General features: G+C 38.7%; 1 protein-coding gene across 3 annotated transcripts in view; it reads left to right on the top strand.

The window, feature by feature from the left end:
* The window catches only part of CADPS2 (calcium dependent secretion activator 2), a 480,839-nt gene that overhangs the window by 94,168 nt on the left and 367,786 nt on the right, over positions 1–18,885 (top strand). For all 3 annotated transcript variants that reach the window (XM_081101756.1, XM_081101755.1, XM_081101754.1), the window contains exon 2: positions 1,018–1,131. In XM_081101756.1, the coding sequence (XP_080957882.1) occupies positions 1,018–1,131 (114 nt within the window). The remainder of the gene's footprint in view (positions 1–1,017; positions 1,132–18,885) is intronic.

Genomic DNA, 18,885 nt, shown 5'->3' with positions numbered 1-18,885 from the left:
TTCCCTGAGCCTGTCAGGTTAGCACGTGGCCTTTTTTTCCATCCACACACCAAAGTGCTTAAAGATGCACTCACTGTCCACCCATTGCACCTCTGTTCTCTTCTGGATTTGTCTCCTCTTAATCAGTACTTTATTGATCTCAGTCATTGAATCCATGCATTTATTCATGGAATTGAAACTGTTGGCATCCAATAGATGCCCTTTCCAGAGGATTCTTTCTCAGAATCCCTGACCTTGCAGTCTTCCTGTTATCTCTTGTCCAAGGCCGAGGGTTATCCACTCACCTTCAAGACTGCTTGTTCTCTGCCTTCTCTGCTCAAGATATCTGGTAATTTTGCACAAGTTAATTTCTCACCCAAATTTTAGTTTTTTTCCTGTCTCTGCAAAGAGACCAGGGTAGTAATCACAGGAACTCCATCTGGGGTAGACGTTTGGGTTTCAGTGCAATGTCAGGATTCCAGAGTATATGGGCAAGTAAATTGAAAATGTCTTACAATCCTATATAATAAAAGGCTAATATGCAAATAGACCAAACGGCGGAATGACTACTTGCTATGACTGACCACCAGGGGGCAGACGCTCAATGCAGGGGCTGCCCCCAGCCTGCAGGACCCAGGCCTGCCAAGGCGGGTACCAGTGGGGCCCCCTCATCACCCCACAGAGGGAGGCGATTGTCGGCGGCGGCAGGGAGGGCGGGGCTGGTGAGTGGGAGGTGCCAGGCTAGCCAAGACAGGTGTCAGCGGGGGCCCCCCACCCCTGATTGCCCCACTGGTCACCCTGCAGACGGCCCTGATCGCTGGCCAGGCCCAGGGACCCTACTTGTGCATGAATTTCGTGCACCGGGCCCCTAGTTGAGTCATAAGTATAAATAGTAGGACTTTTTAATTTTTATTTTTCTTTACCATAAATTTAATTCTAGGTGTAAAATCTAATACACATGTAACAAATACAACATTTTAGAATTACATTTCATGGATTGGCAAATTTTTAAGCTACTTTTCTTTCTTTTTTTAATAGCTTAATAAGCAACAATTGCAGTTACTGAAAGAACGATTCCAGGCCTTCCTCAACGGGGAAACCCAGATCGTAGCTGATGAAGCATTTTTCAATGCTGTCCGGAGTTACTATGAGGTAAGTGGGAAGAGGTCTTTGTTTTTGACATTCTAATATTTTATTATTATTTATTTTACACTTATTTTATTTTTAAATGTCATTGATTTTAGAGAGGAAGGGAGAGGGGGAGAAAGAAAAACATCATTGTGAGAGTGAAACTGATCAGTTGCCTCCTGCATGTACCCCAACAAGGGATCGAACCTGCAACCTAGGTATGCGCCCTGACCAGAATCGAACGCCTTGCAAACTTCCAAGGTACAGGATGGTGCTCTTACCAACTGAGACACACTGGCTAGGGCGTGATGCTTTATTCAAGATTTTTAAAAATGGATTTCCCACTTTAAGAAACTCACTGGAATAATAAAATAAAAAGGAATGAGTTTGCAACTTTTCTGAAATCATTGTCAACTCTATTTTGTAATTTAAAAACTCTGATTCCACAGCCTGGTTTTTGAGAGATAAACAGAATTAAACATTATTCACATCTCTGAGGAGAAGTAAACGGTTTAGAAAAATTTTTTGGCCATGATTGATATAGCTGAATATAGCTATCTTTGGGTCCACATGTCTAAATTATCCTTTTTAATTGGGATTTCAATAGCGAATTGCTGTCTTTTGTCATTTTGTTCCCTAAGCTTTATAATAATTAAGACCAGTAACTAATTTCAAGAGGATAAATTGAATGTCGTTTCTTCCTGAAGGAATAATACTACAAATGCCACGTTGCTGTTTCTTCTGGTTTTATTTTGTGACGGACTCGTTAGGAATTCTCTGTGGATTTCCTATGAGCACCAGTTTTCCTATGAGCTGTTCAGTGAGTTGCCAGAGGATGTTAGAGAGTTCCCTTTTTCCCCAAGCATTTCAGATTATTTGGTGAATGGATTCCTTTCATTGTGCAGATAACTCTAAGCCTTTCAGCTGAAGAAGCAACACATGCAAACATATATTTAGATTAGCAAAAAAATAAAAAATTTGGAGACACATGTGTAAGAACTTTCCTGAGATGGGGAATAATATATTTGCATGAAAGCACAGTAACAGGATGTACAGAAAATTGGTTGAATTTGTAAATCATTGATGATATGCTTCAGAAGTTATTTAATGCACCCTGAGGGAGGTTTACATTACCCTAAGAATTGGCCTGTTGAATTGGATGGAAGTATAGACATCTTCCTTACCATATATATGTATGGCATGAATCTCATGGCAATAGTTGCTGTTGTCTGAAGTGAACCTTGACTCAGAATATCAACAAATATAGGACCTCAAAATCTTCAGTATAGGATGTTACATTTCATCTTGCAGGACTCAAAGCCTGAGTCTTCGAGTCAAAGTCTAGCAAGATGAAATATTGCGCTGAATCTTAAAGGATAATATGCAAGGGCCTTTATTTGCATCCTGTAATAAAACAAAAGTGAAAAAGTCTGTGTTCAGGATGAAGGAAATGCGGCTCAGAGGAGTAATTTGTATAAAAAGATGTAATTGAAAGAAAGCACTGAGCTCATTTTTGGTTTTGGTAAGCTGGTGTGGCACGCTGTACATGTTAACATTAGGAAAATTGCCAACGAGGTGAGGTGGATGTGGGAGCTCTCCGTACTATATTTGCAACTTCCGTGTGAATCTAAAATTTTTCCAAAATAAGTGTATTTAAAAGAAGTAATCATAATGTGATAGGGCCACAGTTGCGTAAAAGGCACACTTAAGCTGTGTTAATGAAAATACTGTAATTCCGAGGAGGGGAGCGTGTCCCATTGTATTCTACATGAGGATTGTGTACTCTTCTGGGCATGATATATAAACAAAAAGATGTGGACAATTTAGCGTTGTCAGGTTTGAAATGTATTATTTGTAGATTACTTGAAGGAACTGGAGATATTTAGCCCAGAGAAGGTTTAGGCTTGGGTTGTATGCGGAACCAAGAGCAAAATTAGGACCAAGATGGTAGGTGAAGTGAGGAAGATTTCAAGCTAATACCTTTGGAATTTGGTTGCACTGGCCACATGCAGAATGGACTGGTGAGTACAACCTGACTGGTGGCCGGTTCTTGGCTGTGCTTTACGGGCTTTTGGGAAGCACGCTGCACATGCATGTCCCAGAGCTCGGCTAGACTTACTGAGTCCAAATTTCAGAATCCATACTTTTATTTATTACTTATGTTTAAAAATTTGTCTTTATTGTTGAAAGTATTACAGATGTCCCCTCTCCTGCCCTCATTGCCCCCCTCCACCCCACTCTCCCCTCTTCCCTCTGAGAATAGTCAGTCTGTTGCATGTTTCCATGTTTCTAGATCTATTTTGTTCATCAATTTATTTTATTCATTAGATTCCACATCTGAATGAGATCATGGGATACTTGTCTTTCTCTGACTGGCTTATTTTGCTTAGCATAATACTCTCCAGGTCCCTCCATGCTCCCCAGATGATGTTCTTACAACTGGTAGATTGCTAAGCAATGGAATTAGATGATTGCTTGCTAGGATTGTTACAAAGAGATGTAGTATTGAAGAGGCCACCCAGGGTTTTCTATTCTTCTGGTAATATTTCCAGCCGGTGTTTACTTGGGAAACTATATCCAACTTGTCTTAGTGCAACCCTCAAAGCGCTGTTAAGATTTTGATCTTAGTAAACTGGGGAATTATTTCCAAGGTGGCATATAGTTGGTACTCAATAAAGTCTTGAATGAGTATATTTTGGTGGGTAAAAAGTTGCTTTTCAAGAGTTTTTCCCCCCAAAGTTGCTTTTTTGGGGGGGAAAAGTTGGTTAAAAAAAAGGATGCTTTTCAATTTTTTTCCCTTTTCTTTTTTGTTGTTGTCATTAAGCCTCACCCAAAGATATTTTTCCATTGATTTTTAGAGAGAGTGGAAGGAAGGGGTGGGGGGGGGCGGGGGGGGGAAGGAGAGAGAGAGAGAGAGAGAGAGAGAGAGAGAGGGAGAGAGGTGAGAAAGACACATCGGTTAGTTGCCTCGGAATCAGACCCTCAGCCCTTTGGTGTGTGGACCACTTAGCAACACTGGCCAGGACAATTTTTCTCTCTCTTTAATGATGTTTTTGTATACCTTGCAATGACTAACAATGCTAGTAGCCTTAACTATTAATTACCTTTAGGTAGCATTTTTATAGTTTACCAAAAAGACCTATTTTTTTTCTTACAATATCTCTTCTTGATAGAGTGCAAATATTACTACCCACATATTACATAAATAGAAACTAAAACTCAGAGGTTAAATAACTTGGCCAGTGTTTATATATTTGATAAGCAGCTGAATTAAATGTGGACCCAGAGTTTTGGACTCTTTCTGCCACAGTTGCCATTTTGAATACAACTGTACCAGGTGCTATGTGAAGCACATCAAAAAGTATTTTTATTCTTTAGTATAAACCTTTTAAACAGGTAGAATTATTTTCATCTTAGAGGTGAAGTGACTTGTGCTCAAAGCTGCATAGATATTTAATAGCAGAGCTAAGAACTCATCCACTAAGGCTTACCAACAGATTCTTTGGTTCCATCCAAGATCTGTGAAGTCAGAATTCCTGGCAATGGAGCATCTGAATTTTGAACTTGCTAACCTGGTTGATTTGATTCACACTATGATTGAGAAAGGTACTGACTTAGATCTCACAACTTCTGGAATATATTCCATGATGGAGAGCCACTTCTGTCCTGGTTTCCATTGTATCGCAGTATGTAGCACGCACGTACCTTCAACAAATATGTGTTGTGCTAAGTGAATGAGTATTTCATCACTTATTGCTCTATGTAGAAACTATATCTTTTGTTCTTTACTCTTATTTTCCCATAATTCTATGTTTCTGAAATATTTCAGTTTTGCTATGGAATTTATTTTGCTTATTAGTTTCTCATCTTAGTTTCATGATTTTGTATTTCCTTGAAGATGGCAGATACTTCAAAGCATGGTTGGGCTATTATGTTCTTTCTAAACTTGTATTCTGTGAGTCCTCAATCTTTTTTGTCTTTGATTTTTTGAAGTCTTATTTTTTTTAGGTTGTTACATATTGTTCACTGTATACAGCTGTTTTCAACTATTAACCTATCAGTGATGATTTTCTTATTTGTTAGGCTTAGTTGCCTTTAGTTGTGATGGCCATTTCTAACCATGAAAAAATATATATGTAATAAATGTGTATTATCCCTTTAGTTGAAAAATACATCTTCATACTCTGGGGATACTAGTTTTACCAAAGTCTGTGTTGGCTATTAATTTTTTTAGCTTTATAAATCCTATTTCTTTAATTTTATGAATAGCTTTTTTCATCTTGGTTGTAGATTTATATATTCTACAGTAAATTAAAAGAATTATCTGCCTGTTTTTACATTGGTTGTACCTTCAGATATTTGGCCTATTTTACTTCTCTTTAATACCTGGGATCTTAGTATCTGACTCAAGGTATTTCTTTTTCTCCACTTTATTTGACCAAGATATCTTCTGTATTAAAAGTTAAATAGTTGTTTTTTTGTTGTTTAACTAGGTCCTTAAAGGATTGGATTTTTCTGGGTGTTTATATGTGGTGCCCACTTGGATGTGTGTCTTTGTATGCTTATATCGATTGGTTAATAAATATTTACTGCTAGTACTATTCAGCATGTTATGAGGAAGCATATACTGTGAAGATAATGATTTTATATGACTATAATTTCTGTTGTGTTATTTTTATTGGATGTCTTGTTTGGTTTAAATACTGGCTTATAAAGTAAGAAAAAAAGATAACAAATCTGCTCTTGAAATTTCATCAATCTTTTTCCTCATAAAGTTAGAATAATTTGGAAATAAAATGGATCCAAGCATCTGGATCATCTAACTAGGCAGACAAAATTAATAGAGAAGGACCAGAACAAGAAAAGAAGAAAGAAATGACAGGTAGCATACATAGCTGATTAATAAAAGTTAGCAGTTATAATCTTGATAATTTTATGGTTGCTAATTGTCATTAGATTCTGCTTTACCTTCATCTTTTTTTAAAAAAAAATTGTTTTCATGTTCTTTTGCCCCCCTGCAAGTGACTCATTGTCTGGAGGAAGACATAAAACGAACACACATTCTACTTGCTTTTTCTTTCTGGCCATATTTTTGCTTGCTTTTGCTTTTCAATTTAGGAAACTTCAGCTGATTCTGTGGTTGGGTAAACATAGGTTTACTGCAACATATTATTTTCCAACTTGTTCTTCTCATCAGTTATCTACCTCTCTTTCACAAAATTCAAGTGGTCTTCACCCAAATATAACCAATGACTATGATTTATAACAGATAGTGAAAAAGACAGTACATAAAATTGTGTACTAGCTGTTTTCAGCATAATGGAAACATTCCAATTCAGTTATTGTGCAAAAAAATAGATGTTGGAGCTTTTCTTTTACTTTTTGGTGGTTGGCTTTGTTGACAACTTTTCAGAAAGGGTGTGTAGTTTTTTTTATTAGTGCCACTTGTCCTTCTTGTCTTGTGGTTCCAAACAATGGAAGAGAGTATTGGAGGTATTTAATCTTTTAAAAATTACAAGGTGTTTAAAAAAATTTACATTCCGAGTGGAGAATGCACCCCATTTTATTATTGTTTTTTTAAAAATCTTTATTGTTCAAAGTATTACATATGTCCCCATTTTTTCCCCTTGATCTCTTCCTTCTCACCCCTGTCCCCCCGCCCTGCACCCATAGCCTTCACCACATTGTTGTCTGTGTCTGTGGGTTATGCAGATATGCATACAATTTCTCATTTTATTATTGTTTTTGGATTGTGTTTTCTTATTCATAAATCATCAGAGTTCTTCCTCCCTCTCCTCATTCCAACTACCACCCTTCTTGTATCAGTAGCTCTGTGAATTGCATGTTGGTGTGCACTCATTTCATTGCTGTGCACCTGTTTCCCACTCCATTGAATGGGGAAGGTGATCTCGGATGCTTCCTCTCATTGCCCTCATCTAAGTTAATTTGTTTCTGTTTCTCCTTTTCCTTAGCTTGCATGCTCTTATATTTCCAAATGTAAAGAACACAGAAAGGAGCATTGCTTGATAGTATCATTCCAGGAGAAATCTCCGGGCTATGGTTTTTGAATTTTTGTACACATTCATGAAAAAAAGAAAAAACAGGAAGGACCCTATGTATCTTACTTCCTAGTCCAGGATGCCCAGGAACTTGATTGCATTGGTCAGCTTCTTTCTCAGAAATATCTGCGACAGCTTCTCACCACCAGCAATCACTTCGTTATCATTCCTTTTCTACTGCCTACTTTCTTTGTCTAACTTACAGTGGTCGGCAAACTCATTAGTCAACAGAGCCAAATATCAACAGTACAACAATTGAAATCTCTTTTGAGAGCCAAATTTTTTAAACTTAAACTACATAGGTAGGTACATCGTTATTAACTTAATTAGGGTCCTCCTAAGGCTTAGGAAGAGCCACACTCAAGGGACCAAAGAGCCGAATGTGGCTCACGAGCCGCAGTTTGCCGACTACTGGTCTAACATTATCAGACTCTTAAAATTGATTTACAAATTAAGTGCATTTGTTTAGTGATTGGCTTGTGAAAAATGAGAGTCTTTTTAAGGCATTTGTTTTATCTTGTTTTATGTAATGGCCTTACCTCCTTAGAATTGAGATGCACAACCTGTGTGTTACTTAGTCTTGTGTGTACAACCTAGAGGTAAAGGGGCTGGGCAGGTCTGTATTTAAATATTCCAATGAGAATTTCTTTATGATTTTACTTTGGAATAGAAAGATTTGCTTTTCATATTCCAAGGGATGTTTGACCAGTCAAAATCTTTTCTACACTTTAAAATAATGTCATGAAAAGGTCTGTTTTTTCATCGGGAATTGATGATCACTAAGTAAACCAAGATTGGCAGCCTGTGGCAGGAAAGTTTAAAAAAAAGGTCAACACATTCATAGGCGAAATCCAGTGACCGGTAATGAGAAGTGAGGCTTTAAATTTGCATTGAGCTCTGCAGATCACATTGTATTTATTCATTTTTGATATTAGCCGTTTTGTTTGACATCACATTTCTTAAAGTCTAAGGTTGGCATTTTAAATTTGGTATTCTGTACGATTCTGGAAAATGTATTTTCGAGTCTGAGATTGCTGTTTCTATTTAGGGTCCTTTGCTTTGTGCTGCCTGTCATTGTGTTTTGCAGAGTTGCCCACATTCTTGATGACATCCACTTTGTGATGAAGACCAGATAATCCACCATTTATAGAATTTTGTTGCTTGAAGACAGATGAAGAAATCATCCTGTTCGAGTATTTTCCTCCTCTTTCTTCATGCACTTTTAGAAGAAGCTGACTTTTTCAAGCCCCCATAGCACATTTGTGGCAGAGGGCAGGGTTAGGTCTCTGTTAACTCTTAAAATTCTCTTTTCTCCTACATCTACATTCTTATTAAAGGATATTGTGTCTACACAGTGGGCTGGGGTGAGCAGACCCAGTGTAGATTTCCTGTTTGACCAGTGATCTGGAATTTTAACCCAAGGCACAAAGAACAGAAGCGCACGTGGTTTACCTCTCTTGGCTTCCCTCTGTAGCATTCTCGAATTCTCTAAACCCAGGGGACCCTGGCCAGATCCAAGGAGCTTCTTTTGTGCTGTGCGCAGTCTTTGTAATACTTTGGCCTGATGCCACAGTTCAGGAAGAGTTTAGACATATCTAGGAGTTTATTGCCATGAGGCTATTGATTGGAAACTTAGTGCTTTTACTAAATTCAGAGTCAGCAAAGCCACATTCTCTGTGAGGGAGAGTGCCAAGTTGGTGTTTAGAGGGTCTCTGAGCAGAAGCATTGCTGTGTAAGCCCATTTGTTCACAGATTACATTTAGTAAGACTACTTCATTAATACAGGACATGCTCTTTAACTTTAAGTGTTTTTCTTGAGGAAGTTGCTTAGTTTCATTTATTTTACTTCAAATTAATTATCTTGTTACCTTAAGGTTAAGGAACATTTATTTGAACAAGTATAGTTAGTTCTTTGCCTCATTAGGCAAACGACCTCTTATGTGGATTGTTTTTTTTGTTGTTTCAGAAAGTTCTCCCTAATTTTAGAGTTAAAATTTTCCTTTATTACCTTGGTCACTGTTCAACTTCTAAAAGTTTCCAGGTATAAATAATTCCATTTCCCTGGCTTCCTTTACAAGCCTGGAAGAGTAATGAAGCTTTGTGTGTGTTTATAATTTTTGTTGTTGTTAAGCCTCACTGGAGGATATTTTTCCATTGATTTTATTATTATTATTATCATTATTATTATTATTATTGATAGTAGAAGGGAGGGAGGGAAGAGAGTAAGAGAGAAACATCAGTCTGAGAGAGACAGATCGATTGGTTGCCTCCCACACACGCCCTTGACCAGGGCCAGGGATTGAACCTGCAACCCAGCTTTGTGCCTTTGACTGAGAAATCGAACCCAACCCGTGACCTGTAGGTGCACAGGCCAGCCCTCAGCCACCGAGCCACATAGGCCAGGGCGCTTTGTGTGTGTTTAAATGTCACACTCAAGTCAGTTAAATGCATTTCTGTTGCTTCTATCAGATTTACTCAATAGACACTTCATCATTACACTTCTATTTTTAAAGACTTTATCTTTTGGTTTCAGGGGTGAAGTCTTTTGAGGAATCATATATACCCTTATTAACATAGCCCCAGTGGGTGCTTGTTTCACCCTGGTATATTTAAAGCTTTTCTCTCTCATAATCATAAAAATGGATAGAATAAGCTCTTGGAAAGCTTAAAGCACTACATAGGTCACACATGCAAGACTATGACCTGCTAAGGTAGTCAGTGATCATCTTTTTCTCAGTTCATTTGTGTTTTAGCTTATATAACTTAATTGCCTTGATAGTAATCATCTTAAAAATAACTCTTGAAAGGCCTGTTTTCATTTAGTACCCCATAAAACACACTAAAGATGTAGTCTCTACTAATTAATGCTTTGCAGTTTGAAAAATGACCTATTTTTGTCACTGAAGTTACCTCTAGCATGGTTAAACTTGTTTTAAGATCATTGGGTGGAGCATCCTTTTCCATACAGATACAGGTTTGTGATGGAAGTTTTATCTAAACGTAGTTGAACTGGTGAGGCAAGCTTTACTGCCTTGAAGGATAGCAGTTTGAAAAACAAAATTCAAGCTTCTAGGAAGTGCCTAATATTTTTAGCCAAGGGAATAATATCAGATTTGCATGCATTTACCTCATAAACCTTTGACCACCTATTTTATGTTAGATGCTATTGCAAGTGACCTCCCAGGAACATGAGTTCTGTCTTGCTCTTAAGTGCTCGATATTCTGTTAAGGCACATTCCCAACATTCCTAGCCAAGGTGTGAGGAGGGACCATGATGAGTCCTCTGAGGGAAAATTCAATAGCTTCAGAAAGAAACTGATTAGTTGTAATTTACAGCTAAGATTCTTCATCTGGATAAAATTTGGGAATCGGTGAACTCAGATGGGAAAACATTGCGCCTTTATTTTCTCTAACTAAAATTTAGCATTTTACTTTCATTATGAATGTAGACAACAAACCAGAGTACTACTAGCAGCATCCGTGGCTTTATCACCAATTGAAGTACATATATTTTTGTATTATGTATTTTATAGCAGCTATCTGAAATATTCTTTACGTTCATAAACTACACTGAAGCTATAGTGCACTTAAATCTCTCATTATATCTTGTTGATGACTTATTAAAGATGCACATAAATTGCTATAGCACAAATTTGTTCTTAAAAATATCTTTATAACTATATTTCAGTAAAACTGCTTTCCTTCTGAGATGCTATGAACTTAATTGTATGCATTTAAAAGCATTATACTTTGGAGGGATCCATGGACTTCACCAGACTGCCAGAAGGTTCATGCTACAAAAATGGTTAGAAATCTGACTTAAAGGACTTGTGAAGGCTTCGTCACAGAGGAAATAGAGTTTAAACACAGGAAAGAAAAACAGGCAGAAACAACTGTTTTATTTCTATCTGGGTTGGAACGCAAGCTCTAACATACATTACCTCTGTGATTCCTGGAATTTACTTAATTCTGCTGTGCTTCATTTTCTTCATCCGTAAAACAGATATAATATACCTACCTCCCAAGGTCATGAATGATTAAACCAACTTAAATCACTAAGCACAGTGCTCAGTGTGAGCTGATATTATTGCCTGAAGTATTGCTTTCCTAAAAGTATCTGCCCATTTTTTTTATTTTTATTTTTTTGCAGAATTGAACACTTAATTCATGTTGTCACATGTATTGCTTTCTAATAAGTTTTTTTTTAGAACAAGAAACCATGGCTTATACAGTACTAATCATATCTAGACTCTAAATTAAGGAACCCCTTTTTTTCCCCCCCAGTTAAACAGCTCATCTAATTAAACATTCATTTAAGCGCTGTTCAGGTACTGCCCGGGGCCCTGGAACTCTAAGGATGACCAGGCAGTGTTTCTGACGTCAAGAGTCCACAGTCTGTAACCAGAGATCAACAGAGTCCTGGGCCCCTGCTGTCTGCCACTCCCCAGCCAAAAAGCAGTGACAGGGATTGGGTTATAAGTGTGCCTTTAATAATATCATATTGCAGAAGTCTGGGAAGGTGACCAGTAAAAACCTTAATATCCATCTTTCCCTTGAGCTTGTAAGGAGAAAGCTTATATAGGGGGATTGGGGAAAGGGAATGGTAGAGAGTACAGGAGGGTTGCTGGTGATTTGCAGTCCTGGAATGGGAGTTCCTGTGGGGTCTTGGGTCTTGATGAATGTCTTTATTACTGGTCCCCGGAACAGGATGGTCAGCATTCTGAAATCGCTCAAGCGGTGATCGAGTGTGTGTCATCCCCGAGTGTCTGAGACCTAATCAATCAGCCCCCACATTCTTGGTGGCCAGGCCTCTAAGTTCAGGGCTGGCTTGAAAGTCTTGTTATTCTTGCCTGGTCAAGTGAGAACTGTAACAAAATCTCAGCCAGAACACAAGGTTCAATGTAGACAATTGATTAATCAGTTACACATTCTGTTAGTAAAAGGGTGGGTTCATAGCAGCACAATTCACCATAGCTAAGATTTGGAAACAGCCTAAGTGCCCATCAGCAGATGAGTGGATTAGAAAACTGTGGTACATCTACACAATGGAATACTATGCTGCAGTAAAAAAAAAAAGGAACTCTTGCCTTTTGCAACAGCGTGGATGGAAATGGAGAGCATTATGCTAAGTGAAATAAGCCAGTCAGAGAAAGATAAATACCACATGATCTCACTCATTTGTGGATTATAGAGAACAACATAGACTGATGAAAAGGGACAGATCCAAAGACTGAGAAACAGCGATCAGGCTATCAATCCCCAGAAGGAAAGTAGGGGAGGGCGGGGGTAAGGGGAAGAGATCAACCGAAGGACTTGTATACATGTATATAAGCCAAACCAATGGACATGGACAACGGGGGATGGGATCTTGAGTGTGCGTGGCAGGGGTGGGGGGGAGGTTGGGGGCTAATGGGGGGATGAGGACACATTTGTAATACCTTAATTAATAATAATTAAAAAAAGGGTGGGAAATGAGAAAGGAAGAGAACTTTAAAAAATCATATTTTTAGTTTACCCTCGTACCCCTATTAAGTCGGATGGGGGAGAGACAGGTGTATAACAGTTGATTATAAAAGTCGCCCTGGCTCACTTTACCATCTTGGAGTAGGGGATGGTTGAGACCATGTCACTCTTTGAAAGCTTTCCCTTTTGTGTTGAGCAAACCCAGCGGACTTGAACATGTTGACACCTATCTCAGAATGGAAATATTATGTACATAGAAACAATATTATGTGGACTTCTATGAAGCTGTGAAAATGAAATAAGATTATGCACGTTGATTTACCACAATGCCCAGCACATATTGCATTTTAATTGGTAATTTTTCATAATCAGAGAACTTGCATGCACTTATGCATAACCCATGGACACAGATAATATTGTGTGAAGGCCTGGGGAGGGGGTAGTAATGGGGAGGAGAGGGCCAATGGGGGGGAATAAAGAGGGAGATATGTAATACTTTCAACAGTTAAGATAAATTAAAAATAATAATAAATGGTAACTTTTCAGATGAACCACAGGAAACTGCCAATACCTGACTTTTTGATAAAATAAAGGCAGCTTCCTATGGATAAAGCAGTAGTATTTAAAGCAGCAGTAGTGGGTGGTTTTGTGTGGCAGTGATCTTGTGAACATTTGTCATTCTGAATCTAGCTGATTGACTTTTATAGGAACATGACAAGGAAGCGGGTCATTTTTAGGGGCGTACTAGAAGGTGTACTAGAAGATGCCTAAAGTTTCCCCAGCTATATCCCCCTATAAGGTATCATCACATACACTTTTATAAGACCTTTAACTTTATTCACTATCAAGTTTATGTAACTACTAGGGGCCCAGTGCATGAAATTTGTGCACGGCTGGGAGGGGGGGTGTCCCTCAGTCCAGCCTGCACCCTCTCCAATCTGGGACATCCCTCTTGCAATCCAAGACTGCTGGCTCCTAACTGCTCACCTGCCTGATCTCCCCAACTGCCTCTGCGTTGGCCCCCGCCACCATGGCTTTGTCCGGAAGGATGTCTGGTCTATCCAGCCTAATTAGCATATTACCCTTTTATTAGTATAGATATATTTTTAACAGCAGTAACACTGGTTTATGTGCTTTTAATTTTGTTTCCAAATGTTTGGTATATATTTCATCACATTTAGAAATTAAAACTAACGGGTACTTAATTTAGTGAGATTATTGTGGTTTCATTACCACATACATTTATTGTCTTTAAAACAGTTTAATCTAGACTGGCTCATTAGGCTTGACCGACAAATATTTGTTTTATTTCTACTTGGCCAACGTTTGAGTGTCCACTGATTATGTGGATTCGGAGTAGTCCAGTGCTCCAAAATTAGGGGGAAATCATGCCGTGTTGAATTCAAGCAAAGTGTTTAGGAACCATTATTTTGGTAATTGTGGCTTTCTATTGCAAGATTGCTCCTTTCTGAGCAATTTCTGTCCATTTGAGATGCTTTGTACATGCTTTTATCTTTTAACTTACAACAAATAGTTGCAGAAAGGAAATTTTTTCCTCTATGGCCTTTAATCTCTACATCATGATGATGAAGCAGTATGTGTTTTTTTTTTTCAGTCACCATAGAATATATTTAATCCTTTATATACCGCTGAGAGTTTAGCTTCACTACTGAGTTTTGTTCCAAAAATTACATCACATACAGGAATTTAATTTTCCTCCTAGTTTATCTTCTACTTTTCTTATAAAATTATATGCACATCTGATGATGTAGCTTGGACAGGTATTAAATTAGTGATGATTATAGAATGCTGTAAAGGGGCCTTCAACAGGTATTAAGTAGACTTAACCTCTGTTCCATGCGTGCTAGGAAGAATGATGGAGACCAGCCTTCCCACCCTCACTCACTGCTTGGTGGTCTTTGTTTTTTAACTTGACTTCAGTGCATGTTCTGGTGCACTCACTGATGAACTTGGCCCCCCTTCTTTCCTAAGGAGAGTCAGAGGAAGATGATTTGAACAAGCCAGGGAGCAGAGAGGAAGGGCTATGTTTGGGGACTTCCTGCTTGCTCCCCTCCATAGAGAGCTCCAGAGATCTGTCTAGCTGGCCCCTTTTCTCTCTCCCTCCTTTCTCCCCCCCTCCTTCCCCCCTCATCCTTCTCACTCCATTTCTGGGCCTCTTTGCAGAGCTCTCTGCCTAGTTAGACTGTCCCACCAGGACATCTGAGGTGATGGGGGTTGCCTCCTCCCACACTTGAAGAACACTGACTTGCCTTGTTATCAGCAAGTATACGAGGGGGACCGAGTCCGTGTATCATGGAGGGATTTGCACCTTGGTCTTTCTTTTACCTAGCTCTTCAAAACTGTGTACACTTTGGCATAAGGTGGCAGTCCCTGAAAACTTTATTATGGAAATAGTAAGTGGCAAGTGATTATTACTGTAAATGCCGCAAGGTTGGAGGAGAAAGCAGGATAGAGTGCACCATGGCCTTAGATTGTTGGCATAAGGCTCTCGAACTGAGAAAGCATTTGTTTCATTGTTTCTATTCACTGTTCTACCAAACCATCCACAGGTTGTCTGAGAGGTGGTCAGAGCTTCAGCTTCTCTGTCCACAGTGTTTTCTCCTTCCTGTGAGTGTGATGCGGGAATGCTCAGATTATGGGTGGACCTGTTTGATCAGGTTTTTTTTTTCCCCCCCAACTCTTCTACCTTTATATCTTAGTCCATTCAGATTGCTATAACAAAACACTGTAGACTGGATGACTTACAAACAACAGAATTTTATTTCTCACAGTTCAAGATTATGATTCTGGGAGATTCAGTTTGATGGCTGACTTCCTGGTCTGCAGATGGTACTGTGTCTTTATGTGGAGGAAGGGACTAGGGAGCCCTGTGGATTCTCTTTTATAAGAGGGCTAATCCCATTCTTGAGGGCTCTACCCTCATGATCTAAGTACCTCCCAAAGGCCCCACCTCCTAATACCATCACACTGGGGCTTAGGATTTCAACATACGAATTTTGGGAGGTAACACAAACATCCAAATCTTAGTGCCTTATTTAACCAAACTTCCTCATGCATACCTGACTGGTTAGTGATGGAAGAAGAAAACTAACAAAATCTGGGGCTACTTGAGTATAATGTACACATCTTTCTTTTCATTATCCTTGTCCTGTTTAGAAGGTTCTTGTCACCATTATTTACTTAGAGAACTCTGCCAGCATTCACTGATTCTATCCTCTAAGTCAGCAGTCGCCAACTGGTGGTCAGTGAGGTCCGAAAAGTTGGTGACAGCTGCTTTAGGTAGCTCCACTGCCCCTCCCTCTACTCTTCTTCCTGCCTCCTCCTTTCATACTCTTCCCCCATCCTCTCTTCTCCCTCCCTTTTTTCCTTCTTTCCCTCTTTTCCATCCCCTTTTACCAATTGTGATTTTTCCGTGTCAAAGAATTTCCATATATATAAGAATATAATGGGGAATCCTATATAATAAAAGCATAGTATGCAAATTGTCCCCTTGACTGAGAGGTTGTCCAGGAGTTCAACCAGGGGGGCTGGCTGGGGGAAGGGAGGGAGGCCCCGGCCAGCAGCTGGCAGCTGCTAAGGACCCTACCAGTGCACGAATTTTGTTCATTGGGCCTCTAGTATTGACATAAAGTTCTACTTTAGTAAAATTGACATGTGTTTTTTTTTCTTTTAAATGTGGGCTATACCACTGTTGAGCTGAGATAATGAAGTAGTATTTCAGTATTTTCTGCCCAGTAATTTTTCCATATGGGGAAAATGATTATACTCTCTCCAGGGTTCATTCTTAAATATAAGGCTCATTAGCCAAAAGATGGAAGGGATGGAAAGATTTCAGTTGCTAAGTGTTGTATAAGAAGATTATCTACGGTGGAGTGTTTTCGCTCCCTAATCTTAAAAATACATTATTATTACTATTAACTTTTGCATATGAAAAAGTTAACTATTATCTTTTAATTTCCAAGATAACTTTCAGGTGGGAAATCTAAGCAGTATTGTCTCTGAGCCATTTGTAGTCAATATTCATTGGGAGAAAAGACTTCTGCCACTATTTAATGTCAATGTGCCTTATAATTGTGAAAGTTTTTATATGGTCTTACCCATTTAATATTTTTTGTTTATTCAGAATTTTAATAAATCCTATCAGTGAGAACTATTTATGGCCTGTTTATGTCTTCGTATGTTTAATTTACACATTTTTGAAGTTGCCAGATTATTCTGGCATTGCTGTTAAATATCTGTCATGTTTGCTTGTTTGGTGGGACCAAACTGAGAAGAGGGAGAAAACTTCTTAATTGGGTTGTGACCAGCCTATTTGGGAAATTAATGCAAAATGGTAAATAGTGATATTGCCAAATATGAAAAGCCAGGATCAGTTATATCCTGATTTCAAAAGCATGAATATACACAATAGATAATATTGGGAAAGATTATTCACACTGCAAAAAAAACCTTTGTTTTTCTATTTACTTATAAAGTTCCCTTAAGTGGCAAATTGTGTTGGTATATTGAAAATGTATGTGAACATTTGAAGTTTTATTTTCTCTTCTAGTAAAATGAAAGGCATGTTCACATTCCAAGCAGAGACTAAACTCCCATTTTATTTCCTTTGGACACTGAGAGATTGTAAGTAGACGTACACTATTTCAGATCAGGTTTTGTGCCCCAGGTGTTTGCTGCAAACTTAAAAAAAAAAATTTGAATAGTGTATAAGAGATTATGGCCCCTAGTAAAATCTACGGGAACACACTCATATGTTGTTGCTGATGTTTCTGTTAGTGCTAGGGTGGCTGACCTTAAAAGCTTTGTTGATACCTTACCTACATACAGCATGTGAGATTTTTACTTCGGAGCTTTTCACTGGGGTTGTTTTTTATAGTTGTACAACTTGCTTTCTGTCACGGATTGTGTGAGAAGTTTTAAGGCTTGTACTGTGGAGAATTTTTACCATGGCAGATAGGTCTACCTGGCTGTGTCTGTGGGAAAGTAGCTTTCTTTAGATGCAGGACTATACACTCCAGGCCTTACTCAAAGGAGCACGAACTCAGTTTGAACTGTAAGTGAGCCAGCCGTACAAGTGGCCGTGGTACACAGGCCTGGAACAACACTGGTATTTTTCTGGGCATAGGTGTATGGACGAGAGAATCTTTTCCTGTCTTTCAGGTATTGAATACTATCTGCTGCTTTCAAGTTGCAAGGCACTGAAATCCTGTGTGGCTTATAGAGGAGCCAGACTTGGTTCTGTAGGAAGAAACCTCCTCTATGAGGCAGGATTATGAGGCCTGACCAATCCTAACTGGAGACAGGGGATAGCCCAATAGTGTCTGCTCATTAAAGACTGATGTCGTATCACTGGAGAGAACTCCCATGCCATTCAGTGTTGGGGGGTGGGGGAGGAGAATGAAAGGGGTTATAGAAGTTAAGAGGATATACATATATATGATGGAAGAGATCAAGAACCTCAAATAAAGTGTGATAACAATGGTACTCCCCATTGCAAAGAAGGAAGCAATGTCTTGAATGAAATTCTTAAAAGTGGAGATTATGTACATAGATAGATTTTTCTATCCATCTGGATTTACGCGTCCCCCCCCCCCCCCCCGTCTTGGTAACTTTGTAGTACCAAAATTAGCTTCTTGATGGGAGTGTTCATGTTCGCAGGTCATAGATTCAGAGCAGGTGCCATGGACTAACTGAGCAGCATCTTGGCAAAGCTAAAACTAAGGCTCTTTTATTTTTTGTTTACTCTTTTTAATGTACACTATTTAATCCTCACTATAGTCTTTGCTGAATATACTTTTGCCTGATATATTGCTGTTTGAGTATTTAATTCTGTAGGTAATAGCCACACAGAATAAAGTTATAAGAAGTAGAAAGAAGTAAACATGATAAAAATGAAAATAAAATAGAAATAGAAAAATACTAAAGAAATAAAACTAAAATTGAGTTATATGAGAAGACCTGTGAGACAAATACTACCATGATCGATGAAAAAAAATAAAATAATACACACAATCTATAATAATAAAAGCATAATATGCTAATTAGACCAGATGCCCTTCCGGACGACCTTCTGGACGAAGTCGGGGCTGTAAGGGAAGCCCGGGTCCTGGGTGCCAGAGGGAAGCTGGTGCCGGCAGCTGGGGGAAGGACGGCCTACTCTTGCATGAATTTCGTGCATTAGGCCTCTAGTTAGGAATAGAAAATGGTTTTAACTACAGATAGAATAATTTTTTTA

The sequence above is a fragment of the Myotis nattereri genome (genome assembly GCF_964212035.1).
Source record: "Myotis nattereri genome assembly, chromosome: 11".
Lineage (NCBI taxonomy): Eukaryota > Metazoa > Chordata > Mammalia > Chiroptera > Vespertilionidae > Myotis > Myotis nattereri.
The sequence above is the reverse complement of the archived record's forward strand: the minus strand, read 5'-3'. Positions and strand labels throughout refer to the sequence as shown.